This window comes from Eulemur rufifrons, chromosome 8, assembly GCF_041146395.1.
Source record: "Eulemur rufifrons isolate Redbay chromosome 8, OSU_ERuf_1, whole genome shotgun sequence".
Taxonomy (NCBI): domain Eukaryota; kingdom Metazoa; phylum Chordata; class Mammalia; order Primates; family Lemuridae; genus Eulemur; species Eulemur rufifrons.
The window spans coordinates 116,650,267-116,674,098 of NC_090990.1; the positions used below are offsets into that span (position 1 = coordinate 116,650,267).

Here is a 23,832-nt window from a genome sequence, read left to right on the forward strand (position 1 = left end):
GGGTCCTATTGTGTTAACTGCTTATCTTGGATTCAATTTGATAGCACAAGAAGATTTTACATTTAAATTAATTATTTCTTCTAGCTTAACACTAACCCCCTGAGTTTCAGACCAATAAGCTGTGGAAATAAATTAGAATTAGCTGAGCATAGGAATTTTTCTTTGATATTTTATTCTACATGAATTTGTACCCCAATGCAATAGACCCAACTTACTAATAAAGTTTTCTTAGGTGATTAGCACTACTACATAATGGACAGTCCCACTTTAATAAATACTATTAGTGTCTTTGGTACTTGTTGAGATTTACATGGGCTTTATAGTTGGTTGCTGTAACAGTATGTATTTCCTGTTTATTGATCATGATAAAAAGATGCAAGAAGTTACTGTTATGGCATGTTCATACTTTCATATGAACTTGAGCTGTGCTACTAAAGGAATTATTTTAGGCTATGAATATACAGCATTCATATTATCATACTAATTAATATATTGTAACACTTAAACATTTTCTTATAGTAATATAGTTAAGGTTTCTATTTTAGCAAAATGTGGGAAAGATGTCCAGCACTTGTTTAAGCAGTGTGATGGTGAATGCAGTATATGTGAGTTTAGATGCTGTAGTTGTTCACATGGTGTCAGACACAGCAGAGGGTTCAGGGAACAATGGGATGGGATTTAGTTTTTAAGTGGTTACACTCCCCGGGAGTCAAGATATCCAAGGATTGAGGAGCTCTAGGAGTCAAATTATAATTAAAGGTTCAAATCTAACGATGCTGGCAGAGTCACCTGCTTTTAGTGGATCTGGATATTCAGAGCGGGGTCCAAATCTAGGTTCTGTCATTTGCCTGATGTGCTCTGAGAAGTCACTTCACCTCTCTGACTCTCAGAGGGTTCTAATCTTAAAATGAAAATATCATATAACCCATAGGGTTAGTAAGATTAAATAAGCACTTAACCTAGTGCCTGATAATCATAGGCACTCAATAATTATTTGCTAAATTAAAGAATGGAAAAAAAACTTACCTTTTTTTCACTTCAGGATTTCAGAAAGCCTGTGATTTTTCAACCCTGGCTTCATATTAGAATCACTTGAGAAGCTTTTAAAATATGCTGTTGCCGAGGTCCCATCATGACTGTTTGAGTCATATTCTCTAAATGTAAGGTATAGACGTGGGTGTTTTTCAAAAGCTCCCCAGGTGTTTCTAACGTTCAGCCAGGGTTGAGAGCCACAGGTCTTGGCCATCTGACGACCACCTTTGTGTAGCTGTCTATCTTACCTTAGTTGAGTATGTTCTGAAATGCCCTTGAATATATTCCCTCCTCTGCATCATGGTGCCTTGGGTCAGACTGTGTGCTCTGTCACCTGAGCTATTATCGTAGTCGTTCTTTTCTAGTCTCCATCCCACCAGTCTGTCTCCCTTTTAATCTGTTGAACTGCCAGCACAGTTATCCTGGGAAACAAATTGGAATATGTTATTGCCCTCCTTAAAAAACCTTGCCTATGACCTATCAAATGAAGCTCTATTATAACTGTAATATGGCACACAAGGTTATTGGCATTCTGACTCTAAACTCTCTTAAGATAAGTGGGAGATCATTTCTGTAAATTGTCAAGTTTCATAAATGCAGCCAAATCAAAGTGGAAACACCCTGAGTTAGGAGGCAGATATTTGGGTGTACATCCCAGCCATAAGGCAGACTAACTCCCAAACGTTGGTGAGGTTATTGATCTCTAGAACTCAATGTCTTTCCCTGTTCGGAAGAAAGTACAAGAAGAAATAGGCTTAGAAACGAATGGAAGGAAGGAGTGATGTTAGACACTGAAAAACATTAATGCGTTTGTATGAATAATGCCATCATGGAGGGCTTGATCACCCCATTGGTAATTCAGATCTCAACTCACCTGTTTCTCCCTCAGAGAACTTTCCCCGAACTCTTGGATGAAGACACATCTCTCCTTTACCACTGCCTAGAGCACTGTATGCTATTCCTCCATAACGCTTTCACCTTGTGTCATTATATATGTGTGTTTTTGTGATTATTTGCTTGTCTGCCTCCCAACTCCACTGTGAGCACACTGGGGACAGAGTTCTTGTCCAGTTCATAGAGTCTGCAGGGCTGAGCTTGGCACGTGGTAGGTGATGAATGTCCAGATGGGCCAGTCGGATTGACTGACTGAGAGAATGATCAGATAACTGGCATTTGTAGGTGGTGGGGACATGTGAAGTACATAAGACCTGTGTAGAGAGGTGTTTTCCTTACTCCCCCCCTCGCCACCTCCTTTTCAGGGTCTTTTTTGCCTTTCTCTGGTTCCACTGAAAAGGGTAATGGGTATCTAGAAGTGTAGGCTCTTGCTCTGATTTGTCCATAACAATCTGTGGGGTATTTGGGGTGCCACGTCACTCCTAAGCTACACCTACATCTGCAGAATGAAGGGTTTGGCCCAATCTTTTCACCACTGTGGATCCCATTCCTTTTCTACCACGTCCTGAGTGCTCTGAAGGGTTGCGCATAGATTGTGTTGTCCACTGTGGTAGCTGTTAACCACATGTGGCTACTGAGCACTCAAAATGTGGCTGAATTGAGACATAACTGTTATATACTCATGGGATTTTGAAGATTTAGTATTAAAAAATTAACATGTCTTGATTTTTATATTGATTACGTATTGAAATGATAATATTTTTAATATATTAAAATATAATTAAAATTAATTTCACCTGTTTCTTTTTATTTTTTCTAATAATGGTTTTAAAAATTTTAATTTATGGCCAGGCATGGTGGCTCATGCCTGTAATCCTAGCACTCTGGGAGGCCAAGGCGGGTGGATGGTTTGAGCTCTGGAGTTTGAGGTTGCTGTGAGCTAGGCTGACGCCACGGCACTCTAGCCCAGGCAACCGAGTGAGACTGTCTCAAAAAAAAAAAAAAAAATAAATAAATAAAAAATTTAAGTTACATATATGACTTACATATTTCTATTGATTAGCTTTGGTCTAGAAACTACATTTCTTACATAATAAGTTGACTTTACCTGCTTTTTAATTTTTCAAGCACATATGAAAATAAGTGCTCTCAAGCGGCATATGAAATGACTGGTGTTCCCAAAACAACCAGAACAGAGACTTTTAAGGACTGTCATTTTATTCTCCTAGTCCTGTAGGCAAAGTCGCAATTTTTGTTAGATGGTTAGAAATATGAGAATCACTTGCAGATGCTTCATTATTTATTCTCTGTGGGCTGTCCTGAGGCTGGGACTAAAAGATGGAGCATCTTCAGGCTGGTAATCAGTGATGTGTTCTCCACTTTGAGATCCTATCGTGCTGGCATTGGCTTTTCTTTCCAGGACACTGCATTTCATCCTTTAAAGTGGTAATAGCTATGGGGGCAACATTCAGGAAGTGGAGATCTTTGCCAGCGAGTTGCATGACTTTGAAAGTGCGCTGAGTTTGGAAGATGTGTTGGCTCTGTACCAGCTGTGTGATTTGTGGGCAGCTTTGAACATTCATTAAAATTTCCAAGTCCCTTAAGTCATAAAGAACTCTCCCAGCTATTTCAGATCACATAAACAACCTCTTCTCTGGCCTGACACACACACATAGGACATGCCCATTCAAAATGAGTTGTGTAAATGTCACAGTAGCTTCTTAGTGAGCTGGTGATGACATTGTCTGCTACAACCTCAACCACTCTGCTGGAGTTGCTACTAATGTTACAGGAGGTAATCAGTGCTACCTATGTGGTACACAATTAAATTCCCACTCTTGGTACTGAACATATTGAAATTGCCACATAATCTTTGTAGCTTGTATCTCTACTCTCTGCTTAAAGGCAGGAAATGGGTTTGCAAATATGATTACATTTTCAAAAGTGAAGTGTTCCTTTAACAGTATACACACAGTTGAATTCTTTACCACTTGCCTACTAAGTTCAACATACCCCAACACACCAGTATTAACTTAGAGCAGGGAATATTTCTGTTTAGAAACTTATGCTTCCAGACAGCTGACTCTACACGGATGAATTCTAGGTTTCATCTGCTTGGGTATTCAGACCCGGGGGGATAGTTAAAACAGTGTTTGAGAAGTTTCTTACAATCTTTCACTTGGTGTGAGGAAGTTAGCACTGCTGGTTCCAGCTTGCTTTTTCCTGCCTGTTCTTTAGTGTGGAAGTTTTAATTTTGAAACTGCCTCTGTAAATTACAGTAATGTGAATTTTATGCTTTGCTAGAATGTGTATGTGTGGTTCTGGAGTCTGGAGCACAGCAGGCAGGTGCACGGGTGTTGCTGGAGATGCCAGTGTGGGGAGAGGAGGGAGAGGAGGCAGAGTAAGGCTGGAAGGGGGCCGGGGAGCAGCTTGTGAAGACCCCTGAGTGTGCTGCTGAGCAACTGGAACTTTTTGCACTAGGGGGTAACATTGAAGAATTTTAAGGTGGCCGTGGTGGTAATGGTGGTATGGTCATAAATGGGCAGTTTTGAGATTTTATATAACCTCTGCGGTAGCTAAGTAGAGGACGAATTCTAAGGGAGTGAAATTAGAGGCATGGAGATAAATTGGAGGCTATTCCAATAATTATGAAATAGAGAAGACCTGGACCATGGTGGAGACACAGCAAGAGAGAAGGGATTGGACCTGAGAGAGACTTAAAAGGATGACTTGACAGGATTTAGATCTGGGGCTGGAGTTTAGAAAGCTTTCCCAGCGTCTAGCCTGGTGAGGCCGAGGAGGGGGACTGTGGGGTCAATGGAAGTGGGGAGGAGAAGCAAGTTCACAGGGAAAGATGCTCTGTTTGGGGTCTTCAGAGGCAGAGTGCTGAGGTGAGGAAGGCAGAGACAGCAGGACCAGAGTGATGTGGAAATGCCCAATGAGAGAAGTGCAGGGCTGTTTGGTTTAGAAAAAATTTGCTTAATGACCGTCTTTCTTTCAGAAATTGAAAAATATCCACTGTTAACCAAATAAGAAATGTATCACTCAGGAAATGGCAACTACAAAAAACTTATCAGAGAATAAGGTGCAAATGAATCTGCTTAGAACTTGAAAGTGTTCTCGCTGGAGTGTGAGCTGAGGATGGAAGCAGTGAGCCAGAGTGGTAATTCTTGCCCATCAAGCCTCTAATGGCCTGCAGACAAATAGAGTCTGAGAAGTTCCCAGTTGCCCTTTAAGGTACAGCCCAGGGTCACCTTTTCTAAAGAAGCCGTTCAACCTCCCTACCTTTTCTGTCCTGCGAAGGATACAGCTAGCCTTGCTCTCTCCACTGGGCTGCACACGTATCTTGTAACACTGGTCTGTGTTTTCACTTACACCCTCCACCAGTATGGCCTTTCCTAATAGACTGTGGGGTTTTTGAGAGCAGGTAGTGTTGTATCTTCCTTTTGCTGTCCTCCACTTTTGGAGTGTATCTGGTGCATCTAGGACAGAGTGAGGGTTCAGTAGTTGTTCACTGAATAAATGCAAGAAATTCATAGAAAGGGTGGTGAAGTAGAAAGAGCAACAGCCTGGACAGAAGAAAAGGGACCTGAGTTCTGGTACTAACTCTGCTACTGTTGGTTCTTTGACCTTGGGCAAGCTAATTTTTCTGGGTATTAATTTTCTGATAGGCAAAGGAGGAGATTGAATGAGAATCTAGGAAAGCTATGAATGGGCTTTAAGAGGTCTCGGGATTTCTTGAGATGATAGCAGGATTGTGTATATATGTGTGTGTGTGCACAGATAGTTTTTTTATGGAGGAAATGACCAAGAGCTTTCATAATACTCTCAAAGGGATCTATGGCTTAAAATAATTAATAACTGAATGAAATATGGTAGCTCTAGCATTTCCGTGTAAGATGGAGTTGGGGTTGGGGAGATTGGCCATACGGTTGGGGGTAGGGATTCTGCTAAAGGACTTGTCTTGAAATTGCGATTAAATGACAAACACACTCTAGTTACTTAGATTTTTATATTTATTTGGGCCAGCGAGAGGTGGGGGTGGTGGAGATTGTGGGCGGATGGTTGCTAAAGCTCCCCTCAGTCCATCCCTATGTACTCTCACTTCTTAGAGCTCTTTTAATTGTATCGGAGATAGCCCTCACATTTTGTTTCCAGACTTTACAAATTTTATGGATGATGACAACAATGACAGCAATGACAACCAGGATGATGATGATGATGATGATGATGATGTAGGAAATAGCAGTAGAGGTCTGGGACATTCTTCTATATGCATTACATATATACGTAACCTCCTCTAACCTTTATAGTAAGCTTGTGTGATACGTGATGCTTTTGTTGTAATCTCATAGGTGGGGGAACTAAGGCACAGAGTATCTACTTAACGTCCATGCTTACCCAGCTAGTGAGGGGGAGCTGGGATTTGAACCCAGAAAGTCTGACTCCTGAGCCTGCCCTTTGCACCAGTTCAGTATATGACTTTCCTAAAGGGAAGTTCTTGTTCTCTGTAGAGTGTCACTTTTGAAGATTGAAAAAATAATAAGTGTAGAATCATTCTTGCATTTGTCATCATAACTAAGGCCAGCACAAACTGTACTTTGGATCCATTTGACCTATATAGATACTCTTTTGAACAACGGAAATTTGTTTCCCATGGTTCACAATTTTCTTGCTGCGGAAATAAAGTTTTGTTTATCTGGCTGTAATGCTTCACTTTGCCCAGAGAGGATGCGCTGGGGATGTTTTTCAGCAGCATCTTGACGCCGTTCACAGCGACGACCATGTGCTTTGGGAAATCCCTAGGACGTGTTCCTGGAAGTGACACTAAGCTGCAGCTTAGCCTAGTGAGGTAATTTACTGTGTGAAATTAGAGTTGCAGAGAAAATTAAGATAAGGAGTTCTGTTGATTTCCTACGAGAGTTAAGGTGAAATATATTGTGTTGGGCTGAAATTCACCATCTGGTTGGGTTTAGACGTAGGCCTCATTGTCAGAATCTGGTGTCTGGGATACCTGAGAAATACCAGGTCTCTGGGCTGCCTCTAGATTGCAGCTTACAGCTCTACAGGTTATTCTTCGGTCTGAATTTCTCAGCCCGGCATTCTCAGGCCCACACTCCCAGGTACTTCTTCTGCAGCCTGGATTTTTCTCCACAGCCCCACAGGGCACTTGCTCTGAGCCTGCAGGAACCACCATGTAGCACACGTGCCTCGGCCATCTGCTGCGAGGTGGTAACTTCATGCTGAGGTGCTGCGATGCTCTGGAGCTCTTTTTGAACCACTAAGCTTGTCTTGTTTTTGGAGCTCAAGCCTGCAGCTGCCTGGTTCCCCCTGCAGCCCCCAGCTCCCTGCAAGGATCACGTGCCCAGGAGCTCCTAGTAAACCCAGCTCCTTGTTCAAGAATAGTCTTTCCGCTGGGTCAGGGGGTGGATGAAGAGGTAAAAACTTCAGAACGGAAAACTCAAGGAGATAAATCCATAATTAATTAGCAACGTTTTTGCACCCTTGCATGCAAGTCCCTGTGGTTTCCTGCAGTTATTCTTATAGCTGTGGCTTTCTTAACTCAGGACCTTAGAAGCGGCTATGTAACATACTGCTTCTGCATGGGTGACTTGTTTTAATTACAAATTACAATATCAACAGCATTAATGTGCTAGGTAAGCAAAGAGTGGGAATGTGCCAGAAGGTCTCATGAAGAGAATCGTTAAAAATGGGTAGCTTTAACAGTGTACCTCATTGCATCCTGTTTTTGAAAGCTGTTTTATGTCACGGTTTTTGAACTGACTAATGGGATGGTAAAAACGAAAAGTGCAAATAAAATAAAAATTATCATTTGGGGAAAAAAGTTTGATAGGGGGTGACAGTATGTATGTTGGCTCTAGGTTTGAGGAAATAGGCAACTCTTCCTCCTACTTAATATTTAATTTTCATAGTGAGTTCTCCTTTAATTATTCATTCATTCCCCACTTGTACCAGGCTAAACCCTTTACATATCTCAACATGTATTGTCCTAATCCTCACAACACTTTTGCAAGGTAAGTATTACTCATGTGTTTGTTTGAGCAACAAATATTTTTGTGTCAAGTGGTTGTTTAAGAGCCTGGCTGTGAACTAGGTGAAGGGAATACAATAGTGAAGAAGCAATTTAATTCCCCTGCCCATAAAGTGTTTTCCACTGTCGGATTGGAAAGACAGAGATCACTAGAATGCCTTATGATGTTCTTGTATGCTCTCCAGGAGTGTCTAAATTCATGCAAATATTTTGAAGAGCAACGGTCATGCCTTTTGTCCTAGTCGTCTCATTTAAGAACCTTTCATATAGCAATATCTGCACACGGTTGAACAGATATTTGGCAAGAATGGTAATTGCAGATTTAGCAGCACAGTGTTGAAAAAGCTCATTTTCAAGGGAACGGCTAAATCATTATGTTGCTTACATACACTGGAATGTTAAACAGCATTAAAATGAATAAAGTAGGTCTATATGTATTGACATGACTGTGATTTATCGTTAGTGATAAAAGCATGATATAGAAAAAAGCCTTATAATAGGAACACGTTGCTTTAACAATAATAAAGCAAAGGAAAAAAGAAAAATTCTGTGAGAGTCACGGTAGATTCTTAGCGGTGGTCCCCTTTGGGCAGAAAGTGGGAGAGCCGGGAAGGAGGCTTCCCACCTTTTGTGCATTACCATATTTCAGTCTGACCACCTCCAGCGCTTTAGTGGCTTGCCCAGGCTGTGTTGGGTTCTTCTTCCTCCCTCGGCCTTCACAGAGCACCGACCACTATTCCTGAAGACTTGGGCCATTTCCACTTCTTACCTGTCTCTCCCGCTGCTGTGCGAGTTCAGACTCCACTTCTCACTGGGATGATTGGGAAAACTTCCTAGTTGGTTTCCTGGCTCCTTGTCTATACCCCATGTCCTTCTTCCCCAGTCCGTCCTTCACTTTGCTGAGTGATATTTAAAAGTGCAGTTAGATCTTGTTATCTCCCTTCCTAAACTTTCTGAACGATCTTTCATAGCTTCTGGGGTATGACATGCCGAAGCCTGTGCCCACCTCTCCCCCGTGCCTCGCGTAGTAGCTCTTATTTATGTTTTGCAGAATTATTTTCCTTTCTTTACAAATGCCACTCTTCTTACCCACCCAGGAACGGACATAGGTAAAAAAAAAGAAAATTCATTATAATGCATTTAGTACAGTTGATTGTTGGCCTATTTATTAACTTACATATATTCTTGCTGGTCATCTCCCTTGCTGAGAGTTAATGTACCTCAAAATTTCATATTATTCTGAGGTAACAATTTAGAAATTACCATATTGCAATGAAAATAGTCTTTTTAGTGTCTTTTATAAATGTTCTCAAATGGGTGTTTTTAATAGCAGGTCAGAGTGTCCACAGAGAGGACGTTAGAATCTGGCATTGTTTTGTATACTTGTCTGTTCCAAATCTGGATGCACTCTTCTTTTATAGAATACACATTGTTCTAAAGACACCATATTGACTAAACAGTGTTTATTTGCTTTGGCTAAACTTAGAGTCAGTGGATGGACTTGATGTACGATAGGACACAGTGAGATAAACTGAGTGGTAGTTCTCAGGCTCACTTTAAGATACACGACATTCTATCCTTCCGTCTCCCTCATCCACTGAATTTTTATCCTTGTTATTTTTCTGTTACTGAATATAAATAGGAATTGTTATCCTTGTTAAATAAATAATAGGAGTTGGTCTCAGCTTGGTTTTCAGAAATGTTTGTACTTACAAACATTCAAGTAAGGACTAAACTAATACACTATCATCTGGCTCCCTCTGGTGGACACATGTATGAAAAAGTTAAGCTATGGATTTTTTTTTTTAAATTTTATAGATACAGATGCATCATAATTATTATGGAAAATATCCCCAAGGAATAAAATACATTGTTATTAAAATACATAATAGAATAACTATAATAAAAGACATAGAAATAGTACTTCTGTTGCTGTTTTTCTTGTGATTAGGTAGTGACAGTGCTGGAATCACAGTGTTAAATAGAATCAGAGGCAGATTTCACTCTGTGACTTTATAAGCGTGCTACATCAGGATAAGGTGCATGCTAAAATTAAACAATATAGTTTATTCAAGGATCTAAATACTACTCAATTAATTATGCCAGAACCTCTCCAAAGCTAGACTTCTCACTCAGTGATGTATAATTTTGGAATTTAAGCAAGTAATTGTTTTTGTTTTAAGTCAGTTTATTTTGATAAATTTGTTAGTATTCATTCATGATCTTCTAAATTTATGAACTCACCAAAGATACTTTACTTAATTATGGGAAATGAATTGACATCAAGTTTTATCTGAATGGTTGTATATGCTTTAGATATCAGGTGATGAATATAGTTAACCCGTAAGAAATTGCATAAAGTCTTTCAGTTGAATTTTATCATTTTCTCTTCTCTTTTCTTTCTCTCCTTTCCTTTTCTTTTCTTTCTCTTTCTCTCTCTTTCTTTCTTTCCTTCCTCTTTTCTTTTCTTTTTTTTCTTTCTTTCTTTCCTTTCTTGTCCTAGGGTTATAGCAGGGGGCTAGGGTTAGAATGTAGAATTTTAGGAGTCAGTAATTTAGTTTTTCTAGTCACCATTTTCCTTGCTCATTTTTGGAACCATCCTGAAGAGTTCTACTCCCTTCTCTCTTTTGTTTATGAAACTTAAAAACCTCTTAAGAAATTTTAGATGACAAATAATTTATCCTGTACAACATGCTGTTTTGAAATAGGTATACATTGTGGAATGGCTAAATTGATGTAATTAACATATACATTACCTCACATACTTTCTTTGTGGTAAGAACACTTAAAATCTACTCGCCATTTTCAAGAATATAATACATTGTTATTACCTATAGGCACCATGTAATTTAATTCAATTAAATTTTATTTTTGTACAGCTTTATTTTATATAATGACAAAAGTTCACATTTGCTGAGTGAAGCATGTGATGGGCGTTATCTCATTTAATTCTTTCAGTAACTCCATGAGGCAGTTAGCTGTTATCTACATTTTACAGAGATTGGTAAAGGTGAGCATAGCTGAAAACTAGTGAGTCAGGGCTCCTGGCATTCTTACTCCAGAGCCGTGAGTTTCTAACTGCAGCAGTACAGCATGTTACCTCCTGAAGTAGGTAGGAGGTAAGTAGATGTGTGGCTAATACTCTTGTGAAGCTTCTGCAGAGCAATGGAGACTTTTATGTTTGTCTTTTGAACTGAGGAATTAGAAGATTACCTCAATTCAAACATAGATTTTTGTTTTTCTTCTTTTTTTCTCATTCTGAACAGGCCTTATTGTAGAATCTTTTTAAGTTTTGTTTAATTTTGAGAGTTAGGACGAATTATATCTATTATCATAAAAGCAGACTATGAGAAAAATACATTTTAGGTCATTGGCTTTTTTGCTAAGTCTTTGCAGGAGATGATCTTAGAATAAAGGATTGAAGGAAGTGTAAAATTTCTAGGTATTAATGGTAAAACTATAGCAGGGCGTGTCTAGTTTTAGGTCCTGAAGATTTTCATAAGGAATCTTTGAAACAGATAATCAAGGGTAATTTAGGAAACTCTTTTCCTGAAAATACTCTGAACTGGAATGAGGCAATTTCTTTAAGTTGGTGATTATAAAAAATAGCTACCATTTAAATATTTTATGTTATCTTATTGAACTCTCACAATAATGTAATGATGATTAATAATCTATTATTATAGGCATTATCTATATGAAGAAGCTAAAGCCCAGAGAAGTTAAGTAGTTTGCCCAAAGTTACCTGGCTGATAAATGGTAAAGCCAGGATTTGGACTCACGTGGTCTGGCTCAAGAGCCCACCTATACTCTAAACCATTTTGCTGTACAGCAGTGCTGTCCAACAGAACTTTCTGTGATGATGGAAATGTTCGATATCTGTGTAGTCCAGTATAGTAGTCATAGCAGTCACGTGGCTACTGAGCACTTAAAATGTGGCTAGTGCAACTAAGGAACTGAATTTTTTATTTTTAAAATTTAAATTAATTTAAATATAAATAGCCTCATGTGGCTACTGGGTACTATATTGGAGGTTGCAGCTTTCCAGGATCTTTCAGATTCCATAGAAGTAGAGATATCAGACATTTGGGGCCACCCAGACTAACTTTTTTTTTTTTTTTTTTTTTTTTTTTTTTTTGAGACAGAGTCTCACTCTGTTGCCCAGGCTAGAGTGAGTGCCGTGGCGTTAGCCTAGCTCACAGCAACCTCAAACTCCTGAGCTCAAGCGATCCTCCTGTCTCAGCCTCCCGAGTAGCTGGGACTACAGGCATGCACCACCATGCCCGGCTAATTTTTTCTATATATATATTTTTAGCTGTCCATATAATTTCTTTCTATTTTTAGTAGAGATGGGGTCTCGCTCTTGCTCAGGCTGGTCTCGAACTCCTGAGCTCAAACGATCCGCCCACCTCGGCCTCCCAGAGTGCTAGGATTACAGGCGTGAGCCACCGTGCCCGGCCCAGACTAACTTTTGTGTTTTACTGGTAAGGAAACTGCAACACAGATGGGTTAATCATCTGTTTAAAGTCATAAAGAAAGGGCCAAAACTATAATCCAGGTGTTTATACTTTCCAATCACATCTCTTCCCGATCTGTACCACTTTGACATCTGCAAATTTATATTTCTGCTGCTATTGTTAATATTAGATTGGAAAACTACTGTTTGGGGGGAAAAAAAACCTTATTTTTTTTTGAAATACATGTCCACTTAATATTTTCCTGTTTTCTCAGGTTATAGAAACATTATCTCGACTTTCTCGCACGCCTATTGCATTGGCCACAGGAATCAGGTAAGCTCTTTTTTTGTGGTTCATGTGTCCCCTCCAGTTAAAGGTAGTGACTGGATTATTACTGCTTTGCAAAGCACCTTGCATGCAGGGGCCACGTCTCATTCATGATGAGTGCCTGATGTGTAAGTGTCTAGTACACATTTGAAATTAACCGAGAAAGTTAGAACTTACTCATAGAGTTGAATAAGACACATGGGCTAAACATCATTCTCAATTCACTGGTATGGTTTTTTTAATTCCTCCAACATTTCTGTATATATGATTTGTGAAGGCAAACACACATGCTTAAGAAAGTAAATATTTTAAAAGATGTTGTAATGTATTTATTTACCATAGAGTAGACTGTAGCAACTCACAACTTTTAGGAGTTAAATAATCAGAGAACTGTGAAGTATGTGTACACGGATGTGTATTGAAGATTTGATAGTAAATTAAAAACTTAGAAGTAAATTAAATAAACTATGCCATCTCCTGGCAATGGAGCATTATGCAGTTGATAAGCATGGAAATATAGATGTGTATGTTATGTTGGGCTTTTTCTGGTTCAGATACTACATAAAGTTAGATCAGGTGGTAAAGATGTATCATAAGTAACAGGAAATAAAGAAAAACAGTCTCTGTAGCTGTACAGCCAGGCCTCACGGAAATGCAACGGATTTTGTTTTTCCCTTCTTTCCTCAGGCTCCACATTCCACTCTCCAGCCATTAAGGAGCGGAGCTTGGAAAGCCTGCGTCTCTGCCTTTGTGGCTTCTGTTTGACTTGCTCAGCTCACAGTCACTTTCTAAGGGGGGGAAGATCTAAGCAGGTCTCACAGGAGTGCTCAGCACTGGCCGGGCAGCCCTGTCCCTGCATCCAAAGCACAGGGACCTCTGGGAGGACGCTCGGCAAATGCAGACCCTTTCTCAGACACGGGCCAAGAATTTGGCAGCTTTCTACTAAAGTGGTCCGTAGGCTGCGTAAATGTTCAACTCCCCCTAATTTGCTTGTTAATACATGCATATCTTTCCGTGTGGATATATGTTATATGTAAATAGATTTTGAAAAAGCATGTTCCAATTTTTACGTATTTCTGATTCTGAAAGGGTACACGTCAGAAGGTTTTTTTCCTTTTTGATTTTTGTTTTCTGTATTTTCTAATATTTCTACCATGGACTTATATTGGCATAAAAGCATAACAAAATATACCTAAATTTATAAAAAGTGATTTTGAAATTTTACATTTCTCACACACTGGTTTATTTGAAAAAAACATACGTTCCTCAAGTGTCTTAACTATTTAGTAATTATAAAGCTTATTTGTTACTTTTATGGATCCCCTTGTTTTTATGAAACATATGACATGCTGGCTGCCTGAAAAGAAAAAACTTTTGGCGCGATAGTGTAAGTACTGTGATTTTGTTAGGCATAAATTTAGGGCATTTTATTGCTGTTATGAAAAAAGAGCATAGTATCATGATGCAAATAGGAAAGCCAGACGATTAGAATAGGAAATAGACTAGAGTGTGATTTTCTTGAACAGGGGACAAACATCCCTTGTCCCTGAGGTCTGGTTGACTCATTTGTTTAATAAATGAAAATAAAAAATATAACTTAAATACCTTCAAGTCTCAATAGAAAAGCATGTCAGGGTCAATAATCATATATACAGGGCACAATGTTTTTGTCTTCTAATAATTTTCATCTGTGCTAGTGAACTGAGTCATGGAAGGGTGATTGGTACCAAATTATTTGTTATCAGATCCCTGGGTGGAGGCAGGGCAGAGGCGTGGCTGCTAGTTCTCTGAGTCGGGGCACTGCAGTGGGTGAGGTGACCCTGCAGGTGGGAGATCAGATAAGGACATCAGGATGTCCCCAGTGCACATGGGACTGTGGTGACCGGCTATCATTACCTCAGATGATTTGGGGTAGTAGGTGGAGCAGCCTCCCTGGGGGAACCCTAGACTTTGAGGCAGGCACTGTGGGGGAGGCCCTAGGTATTGTTGGGCATGGGGACAGTTCCGACCATTTTGGCAACAGATAAGCTCGCCTGTTTACTGAGAGGTAAATTCCCAGCCTGGTTGTTGCTTATTCACTCATGTTTTTTTTTTTCCACTTCTCCTAGGCCCTTCCCAACAGAAGAAAGCATTAATGATGAAGACATCTACAAAGGCCTTCCTGACTTAATAGAGTATGTTGAATGTTTTTAGCAAAATTTAGCTACTGCCAATTGTTACGTCTATCGTGGGTTTTAAAATATCGCAGATGCGGCCGGGCGCGGTGGCTCACGCCTGTAATCCTAGCACTCTGGGAGGCCGAGGCGGGTGGATCACTCAAGGTCAGGAGTTCGAGACCAGCCTGAGCAAGAGCGAGACCCCATCTCTACTAAAAATAGAAAGAAATTATATGGACAGCTAAAAAGATATATATAGAAAAATTAGCTGGGCATAGTGGCACATGCCTGTAGTCCCAGATACTCGGGAGGCTGAGGCAGGAGGATCGCTTGAGCCCAGGAGTTTGAGGTTGCTGTGAGCTAGGCTGCAGCCACGGCACTCACTCTAGCCTGGGCAACAAAGTGAGACTCTGTCTCAAAAAAAAAAAAAAAAAAAAAATCGCAGATGTTAAAATAAGCTCTCTGAAGGGGAAAAAGTGGCTGAATGATTAAGACATGTAAGAATTAACCTTAACCTGATGATGGAAAACTTTACAAGAAAATGTACTTCAGCTGGTTTTTGGTTCCTGCTGTGTATCTGTGAAGAGGAAAGAGACATACTGCAATGAAGTAAAATCTGGAAGTTTCTCAAAGGCATAATAGAGACAGTAGATAAAACTGGAATTAGACAATTAGGGAACAATTAAAAAGAAACAGAATCTACTACTGGAATTGCAGAGCAGATAGGACATGCTTTATAAGTTTAAGGAAGGGCGAGATAAGTCTGGCTCGAGTTATTCAGGGATGTTCCAGTAGATGGTGTTTATTCCACACGGAGAATGCTTTTGGGCTTCTTATATTTCATAGTCAGGAGAGGCAAAAGGTCCTTGCAGCTGATTATCTTCTGCTGATTGAGTGACTTGTGCAGATTACAAATAAACATAAAACATGATCCTCGCCCCTCAAGGAACTGATGACATAGATCGGCATGTTTGCAAAGAATTGTAATCACAAATAGATTATGGTCCAAGAGAGATTCAAATCCTATGGAAATTCATCCATTCATCCGTTTATCCATCCTAACACACCAATACACCGGGCTCGTTTTTGCTTCACGACCTTCACACTGCCCATTTGACTGACCCCTCACCGTGCAAGTCTTTGCTCAGATGTCCCTCTCTGACTACCCTATGTAAAATCACCTCCATCCCCTTACTTTGCTCTGTGTTTTTATAGCATTTACCACTGCCTGAGACAGTCTTGGTTTGCTTCCTTTACTGTCTGTCTCATTATTAAAAGGTAAACTTGGTCAGGCCTGGGATTTTGCCTTGTTTATGGCTGTATTCTTAGAGCCGTGTTTGACCACTGACTGCAGACATGGGGATGGATGGCCAGCAGCTCCTTCCAGAGTACGTGGCATTTGGAATGGCCTTAAAGTCTTGTCTTCTAAATATCTATTAAGAATAGTTTCTTATCTCTTCTTAAAATCTCTAAGAACTCACTGACATTAATCATGATAGATGCCAATGGTCTTATTGAATTGGCTACAATCTTCATAAAGACTATAAAATTATTATAATCAGATTCTTTAAAGTATTAGGAATAATATATTATTTCTAGTACTGCGATGACATTGTTCTTTTTTAAACCTCATCAGTGGTTATGTACTCACATTAATTTTTATAGCCTCCCTCTGTATTGTTCTGTTTATGGGTGTTTTTAGGCAGAGTTGGTGTCAGAATAAATCCTGTGAGGATGCATTCCTAAGTTTGGAGAAAACTTTAGGGTCCAGAATTGGCTGCTCTAAGATACCAGCTCATGCTCTGTGAGATGCAGTCTGCCTTAATGTTCCATCTGGTGGTCAAGGGTCCAAATGTGGTGTCATCCCTGGAAATCCTTGCTTTTGGGATTTCTGTGACAGCTTGATTTTTAGTCTTTGCTTCGTTACAATCTCTATGGGCTCATTTACTTAACTCTAACTTTGGGGGGTGAATTCACCCAAAGGGAAGCCCCTGGAACAAATATCAGCCTGGTCCCCACTGTAGAGAGAATCATTCTTTCTTATGTTGGAGAGAAAGACGCAGGATGGAGTGGAGATGACGTGAGATGGATAAATGGTACAGTATCCTCCATTCTCCTACTTTTATTATCAGGGTGTCAGACATGCCCATGTAGCCTGATTATTATTAATCTAATATAGATCATTATTGATTTATTGACCATTTGAAGAATATCACAGCCTTTTTCCCCTGGCTCAGAAATTGTTGACTAAACTGTTAGCAAGAAAAGCAGCTTTAGCACAGGTTTGAATAACAAAACCCAAACAGTTCTAGCCCCATCTTGTATTTGTGTGTGTGTGCGTGTGTGTGTGTGTGTGTGTGTGTGTGACACTTATGGTTCTTAGAGTTGCAAAGAGTCTGTGAATTTATGTGATTTGTTCCTTTACTCTCATGGGAGATAGTCAAATGCAGGGCTTCACAAGACTGAGTGTTTTTGGGGGGTGGTGGTGATAGGGGTCAGAGGCAAGAGTGCTAGGATCAGGAGTTCCAGAGAAATGGATTTCACATTCTAGTTTTCTTCTGCCCAGGAACCCCTCCGATGTGGAACCTGCATTATCCTGGTTAGCTCCCTCATGGACTCACCAGACCGTCCTCTCCTTTGATGTGTTATAGAAAATGCTCAAACCAGTTTAACTGCCCCTCTGTTCTCTGGCCAGATTGCCTGCCTAAAGCCTCCCTGTGGAACTGCCAATATGCTGGCTGTCTCCCTGGTTTTCCAAGTAGATATCTGAGCGTCATCCTCCACTCCTTCCCTCTCTCTCCCTAAATCTGATGGGTCTCTGAGTCTGGCTGATCCGGTGTCCCAAGTCTCTCTGTCCCTCTCCTCCTCTGCCTTTACCCTCGTCATGGCTCTCAGTATCTCTCACCCACAGTGTTTTACTTTGTGGCTTACTGATCTCCCTGATGATCCCCCCGACCCCTGGCTGCCCCCTGTAATCCCTCTGTTGATTCCTCGATGCCCAGGGTAAGGGTGGGCTCACGGAGTACTTAGCCCTTTACAGTCTGGTTTCAACTCTTCCCTTGAGGGGTCCGCCCCACTGCCCCGGTCACACCGAGTGGGGTGCCAAGGTTCTTCACACTCGCTGCCTTTGCATGTGTTGGTGTATTTCATCTGGACTGCCCTTTTCCTCTCCTCTTTTGGTGTGTGTCACCCCTGCTAGGCTTTATGTTCTGGGAGAGCAGAAACTCTGTCTGCCTGGTTTGTAGCCGTATCTCTCAGAACAATATTTTTACAGAAAATACCTATTGAATAAATTGACATATTTAAAAATGTTCAAGGTCCAGCTCAGATGTAGTATCTTCTGTGAAGTCTTCCTTGACTTCTTTGGTCAGAGTTATGCTCACTCTTTTCTCTGCTTCTGTATTTTGCACTCATCTCTTTTGTTGCACGTAGAGAATTACGTGTGTATGTCACATGCTGCTGTCCACACTAGGCTATGGCAGAGTTCTTGGGTCCTCTTGATATATATATTCTTAGCACTGAAGAGCCTGGAACTTACTGGGTTCTTAGTAAATGTCTGTTGGGTGGGTGGACAGTTGAGTGGGTAGGGGGTGGACAAGTAATTCTGTAATGAATTTTTCTCAGAGCAGAGGTCTCTGAAATATTTGTTACCACTAGATCCCTCCCTCTTAATGCATCTTCCTTTTCTCCAGGTGTTTGACAGTTCATTCCTGTCAAGTACCTTCAAATAATCCTTCATAGCAAACATAAATAACCTGGTGATTGTACTTACTTTGAAAAATGTTCCAGGTTACAGACTGACATTTACAGTTACAGTGTTTTTATTTTTGTACATATCAATTTATAACGTTCTATCTGCACAGGCCCAGGGGAGATGCTAAGAGCTGGCAATGTTGAAGAAGTTGAATTTCTTTCTCAGAGATATTAATGTTAATGCTTCTTTCCAACATTCTAAATTGGTTAATCTCAGTTTTGGAATTATTAGTTAATAGAAGGCATTCATAAATGTCTTCAACTGAAAGGAAGAACTTGAGTAGTAGCAGAGCATGCCACTAGTGGGTGGAGCAAGCTGTTCCCACCTTGACTGAATGAGTTTACAATTTTATGTGAGGGGGCTTGGGGAAGATACTCCAGTCACTATGGAGATGCTCATGGAAGCTTTAGAAATAGGTATTATTTTCCATATCCAGGAGATTAGCAGAATATTTTAATTTTAAAAATATTTGTGGCCTTGGGGCCCTTTCTTTAAACAAAACACAAACAAAAAAACAGATAAAAGAAGGGTCTGGTTGCCGGGGCACCTGTGGGTGCCCTCTGCATGGGGTTGAAGAAGCATGGTTTGAAAACCACTGGATTAGTTGTTGATAATAACCTGTAGCAACTGCTGCTTTAAAAAGATCATTTATGGCCGGGCGCGGTGGCTCACGCCTATAATCCTAGCACACTGGGAGGCCGAGGCGGGAGGATCGCTTGAGGTCAGGAGTTTGAGACCATCCTGAGCAAGAGTGAGACCCCTGTCTCTACTAAAAATAGAAAGAAATTATCTGGCCAACTAAAAATATATATAGAAAAAATTAGCCAGGCATGGTGGCACATGCCTGTAGTCCCAGCTACTCGGGAGGCTGAGGCAGGAGGATTGCTTAAGCCCAGGAGTTTGAGGTTGCTGTGAGCTAGGCTGATGCCACGGCACTCTAGCCCGGGAAACAGAGTGAGACTCTGTCTCAGAAAATAAATAAATAAATAAATAAATAAAAAGATCATTTATGACATGTTAGATACTATTTAACTCTCCTGTTTTCTCCATATTACACCATTTAAAACAGATGATGAAACTGAGGTCTTGACATATGAAGACTAAGTCGCAGTCTTACACTCAGAGTGCAAGACGGACTTGGTTCTAAATCTTGGCTCTGCCAATGGCTGGCTCTGTCATTTTGGCCAGCCGAATAACCTTTTGGTCTTTCAACTTCCTCGTTTCTTTAATGGATCAACTAGTAATGCATACCTGATAAGACAATTAATGCTAGATGAATTAAGAGAGAGAATAGATGCAGAATAATTATGTGCTCATACATAGTAACTGCCCAGTGAATTTACTGCATAAAAGAAAATGACCTTCCTATTGTATCCTTTATTTTAGTGAAACCCGTGTGGGCGATGAGGAAGATCTCTATGACTGTGTTTATGGGGAAGATGAAGGAGGAGAAGTCTATGAAGACTTAATGAAAGCAGAGGAAGCACATCAACCTGTAGGACTTTTGCTTGTTTTTTAAGTTATTCTGAGTATTTTATTAGGAGAGCAATTACTTGAAAGATTAATGCAATTATTTTTGTAACCTCTGCTGAATGGTTTTGTTTGTCTTATCTTTGCTTACTTACAACTGTCTACCTATGACTTGTTATTACATTTGGAGACCTAAGCATGATATTTTATAGTTCAAAACAACCATAAGGAATCTCTGGTCTAATCTTTTCATTTTCTACTAGCAAGGAAACCGAGTCTGAGAGAGAAATGACATACCACCCAGCTAAATAATGGCACAGTGGTAATAGAATATAATTTTAGGGACTCTTGAAATTATACTGCTAGGAAAGTAAATCTTTTACAAAGCAGGTAAATTTCTTCCGTTAAATTTGATATAAGAGAAAATATATGTTAAAGAATATTTAACACAGTTGTAAGGTGTTGAGATATTTTTACCCTTTTGTTTCATTTTAAGTCTCCTACCTTTTTTACTATTTCATGAACTTTATTTTGTATATTGTCATAGTCAATATGAGGCCTCAAAGCTTTATTTGCCACTAAAATATCTAGAACATTCAGAAAGAATTACTTTGAATTATTTTCTCATCTGTAATTTGAAACAAAAAAAGTCAGTGGCTCTGATTTTTATTAATATATTCTTTTTATACCGAAGGCTTCATCAGCTGGGTGGTGATTTAGGTTTCTTGAGTGCTCTGATGAGTTTTCTCAGCTCTCTCTGTGCTCCTGCCTTTGATAAAAGGCGAGTGGGTTATCTGGTGGCACAGGTGGGCAGCAGTGGCTTCTGTGGTGTGAAAACAAATTACCTGCCTGTGTTTGGTAAATATAATGAAAGTGCTTTGTCCCACTGCAGGAGCTGACATGCTGTCTGTGGCAGCATTTTCAGAGCAGTTTTAGGTGACAGGGTATCATCTATGCCTCCTATATTTGTTGTCTGCTTTTGGTGCCATCAGATTCCTCAGTGTCCCCACAGGACAGCCCGTCTTCGTGCAGTGACAGTCTTCACGCAGCTGATAGGGCTAAGAGCAATGTTAGGCTGTGTTAGGCTCTTGTTGGGCACTTGGCAAGGTGCTAAGTGCTTTACACTGTTTTATCTCATTTACAGTTCCTTGGAGTTGATACTGTAATTCTCCCTGTTTTACAGATGAGAAAACTGAGTCATAGAGAAATTTAGTAATTTGTTCACAGTTACAAACAAAGCTAATAACAACAAAACTGGGACTTGACCCTGATTCTATCGTATTCCAGAATCTTTGAGTTTAGTACTATGCTCTGCCACCTCCAGTCTTACACACTTAGTGAAAGAGCCAAACACTAAGATGTTAATGTTTTAAAAATAATTTGAAGATTTTTACTTACCAAATATCTTTTTTTGTTATTTTTATAGTTATTTCTACTGGTGAAGTGTACTATATATTAAGGAAATCCTATACCATTTATGGTATTTCCAGATTCATTAACATTTTTAATAAAATATATTATAATTTAAAGAGAATGTCTATACTGAGAAGTTTGTTTTTAATCATCTAAAACCTTTTTGTTTACATTGTTCAAAATTTTAAACAAAAGCAAAGATACTTCACAAATGCAGTTAACTTTGTCTTTCAGTTATGTGTTTCATTAGAATGGAAAGTTTAAGAAAATAAGCAATATTTCTTATCTCTTTGTAGCTACTACCAGCTCGATTAATATATGAATTTGATCAAATCATTTTATTTTGATAATCTTAACTGCAGAAATGTCCAGAAAATGACATACGAAGTTGTTGCCTAGCAGAAATTAAGCAGACAGAAGAAAAATATACAGAAACTTTGGAGTCAATAGAAAAAGTAAGTCATCAGGGATTATTCTTGATGCTAAAATACCGCCTTATGTAGTTAATTTATTAGACTCACTGTTTCTGATGATTGTGTGTGTATTCTAATTTTTAATAAAACTTTGCATTTAAAGATCTCAAAGCAGATTAATTCATTCCAGAACTATTTATTTATTGACGTTCTGGTATCTGAATGATATTGTTTTAGGGATTGAGGCTGTAGTAGTGAATATTAATACAACAAAACTCTGGTTCTCAAGGCATTTCCTCTCTCATGGGAAGCTTTAGAATGTAAGCAAATAAGTATGCCAGGTGGTGATAAGTTATCTGAAGACAAATAAGGCAGGGAAAGGGGATAGAGAATGGTGGGGGGAAGGCTGGTGGCATTTTATGGAGAGTGGTAATGGAAGGACTCTCAGACAAGAGTAAGCAGGCAGCTGAGTGAATCGAGGGTGCAGGCCGTGTAAATATCCCAGTGAAGCTACTTTCTGGGAGAAAGGCCCTCAGATGGGAATGTGTTCAGTGCATGCTCCAAGGGGCAGCGGCAGTCCAGCATGGCTGGAGCAGAATGAATGAAGGAGAGTGAGCGGTGAGGTAGGCCAGCCTGTGGGCCGCCAGGTCATGCAGGGCACTGGAAGCTGAAGCGTTTTGAGCAGAAGTGACACGATGTGATTTACATCTTGAACATCTCATTCTGGCTCCTGTGAGGAAACTGGGAGAAAAATTAGAAGGCCATTGTAGTAATCAAGATGACAAATGGTGGTATCGACAGAGGTGCTAAGGGGTGGTCAGATTCTGAATAAGTTTTAAAAGTAGATTTAACTGCTTGAGTGATGGATTCAGTAAAGGAAGTGTGAGAAGGAGAGGAATCAAGGCTGACTGCTAGGTTTTGACGTAAGCAACTGCCGAATGAACGGTGAAGGTGGGTACAGAGATGGGGATGGACAGGTTTGGGAATCATAAGTCTGTTTGATCATATTAAATTGCTGGTACCTATTAGACTTCCAAAGGGATATGTTGAGGAGGCTGTTACATATGAGCCTGGCATTAAGGGGAAAGGTTGAGTTGACATATAGATTCAGCCATTATCATTGCATAATGGCATTAAGGTCCTGGGACTAAATGAGATCACCCTAGGGGATGCATGTTGTTAGGGAAGAGGTTTGAGGCCACCCCTAGTGACTCCCATATATACAGGCTAGGAAAATGAGAACCAGGAGAAAGTTTTGGAAGTTTAGGGAAAAAAATGAAGGTGTGGAAGAGTTGTTCAGGAGAGTAGGAGAGGAAATCGATTAGGGAAATATAGTAGGGCTATGTAGATTATAGGCTCAGTTGAGTTTTGTGGTCATATTTAAAATTAGACTGTCAGTGTAGTCAGTCCATACTTAACTTCTTAGATAGATACAGACACAAAATATGTGTCCAAGCTAGATTTAACCAGGGTTTTAGTTTTTCTAGAAAAGCATAGTGAAAGAAGGGAGGGTAAGGGTATAATGCAGGCAGATGACTCTGATGGTGGTTCATGGAGTCGTAAACTGGGTAAGGAGGGACATGAGGACATGAGGGAAGCGGGCTGGTCAGTGGAGTGGCAGACCAGGTAGGGCTGAAGAAGTCCTTGAAGAAATGAGCTGTGAAGGTAGGGGGTAGTGGTCAGAGAGTTGGTTGCTTGAAATTAGTGCTATGGAGCATATGCAGGTGTTGATAATGACAAGATCTCGAGTATAACCATGAGCTTTGGGAGCTGAGATGGGGTGGAGCAAAGAATATTGAAGGCCGTGGAACTGAGAGGCCAGGCTCTGCTGGAAGGATCATCTGCCCAGATAATGAGAGAGAGA

At 40.0% G+C, this 23,832-nt stretch overlaps 1 protein-coding gene across 1 annotated transcript in view; it reads left to right on the forward strand.

The window, feature by feature from the left end:
• VAV3 (vav guanine nucleotide exchange factor 3) overlaps positions 1 to 23,832 on the forward strand; it is a 363,845-nt gene that overhangs the window by 156,862 nt on the left and 183,151 nt on the right. The window contains exons 3-6 of the mRNA XM_069479072.1: positions 12,710 to 12,768; positions 14,871 to 14,936; positions 20,059 to 20,167; positions 21,918 to 22,010. Of these exons, the coding sequence (XP_069335173.1) occupies positions 12,710 to 12,768; positions 14,871 to 14,936; positions 20,059 to 20,167; positions 21,918 to 22,010 (327 nt within the window). The remainder of the gene's footprint in view (positions 1 to 12,709; positions 12,769 to 14,870; positions 14,937 to 20,058; positions 20,168 to 21,917; positions 22,011 to 23,832) is intronic.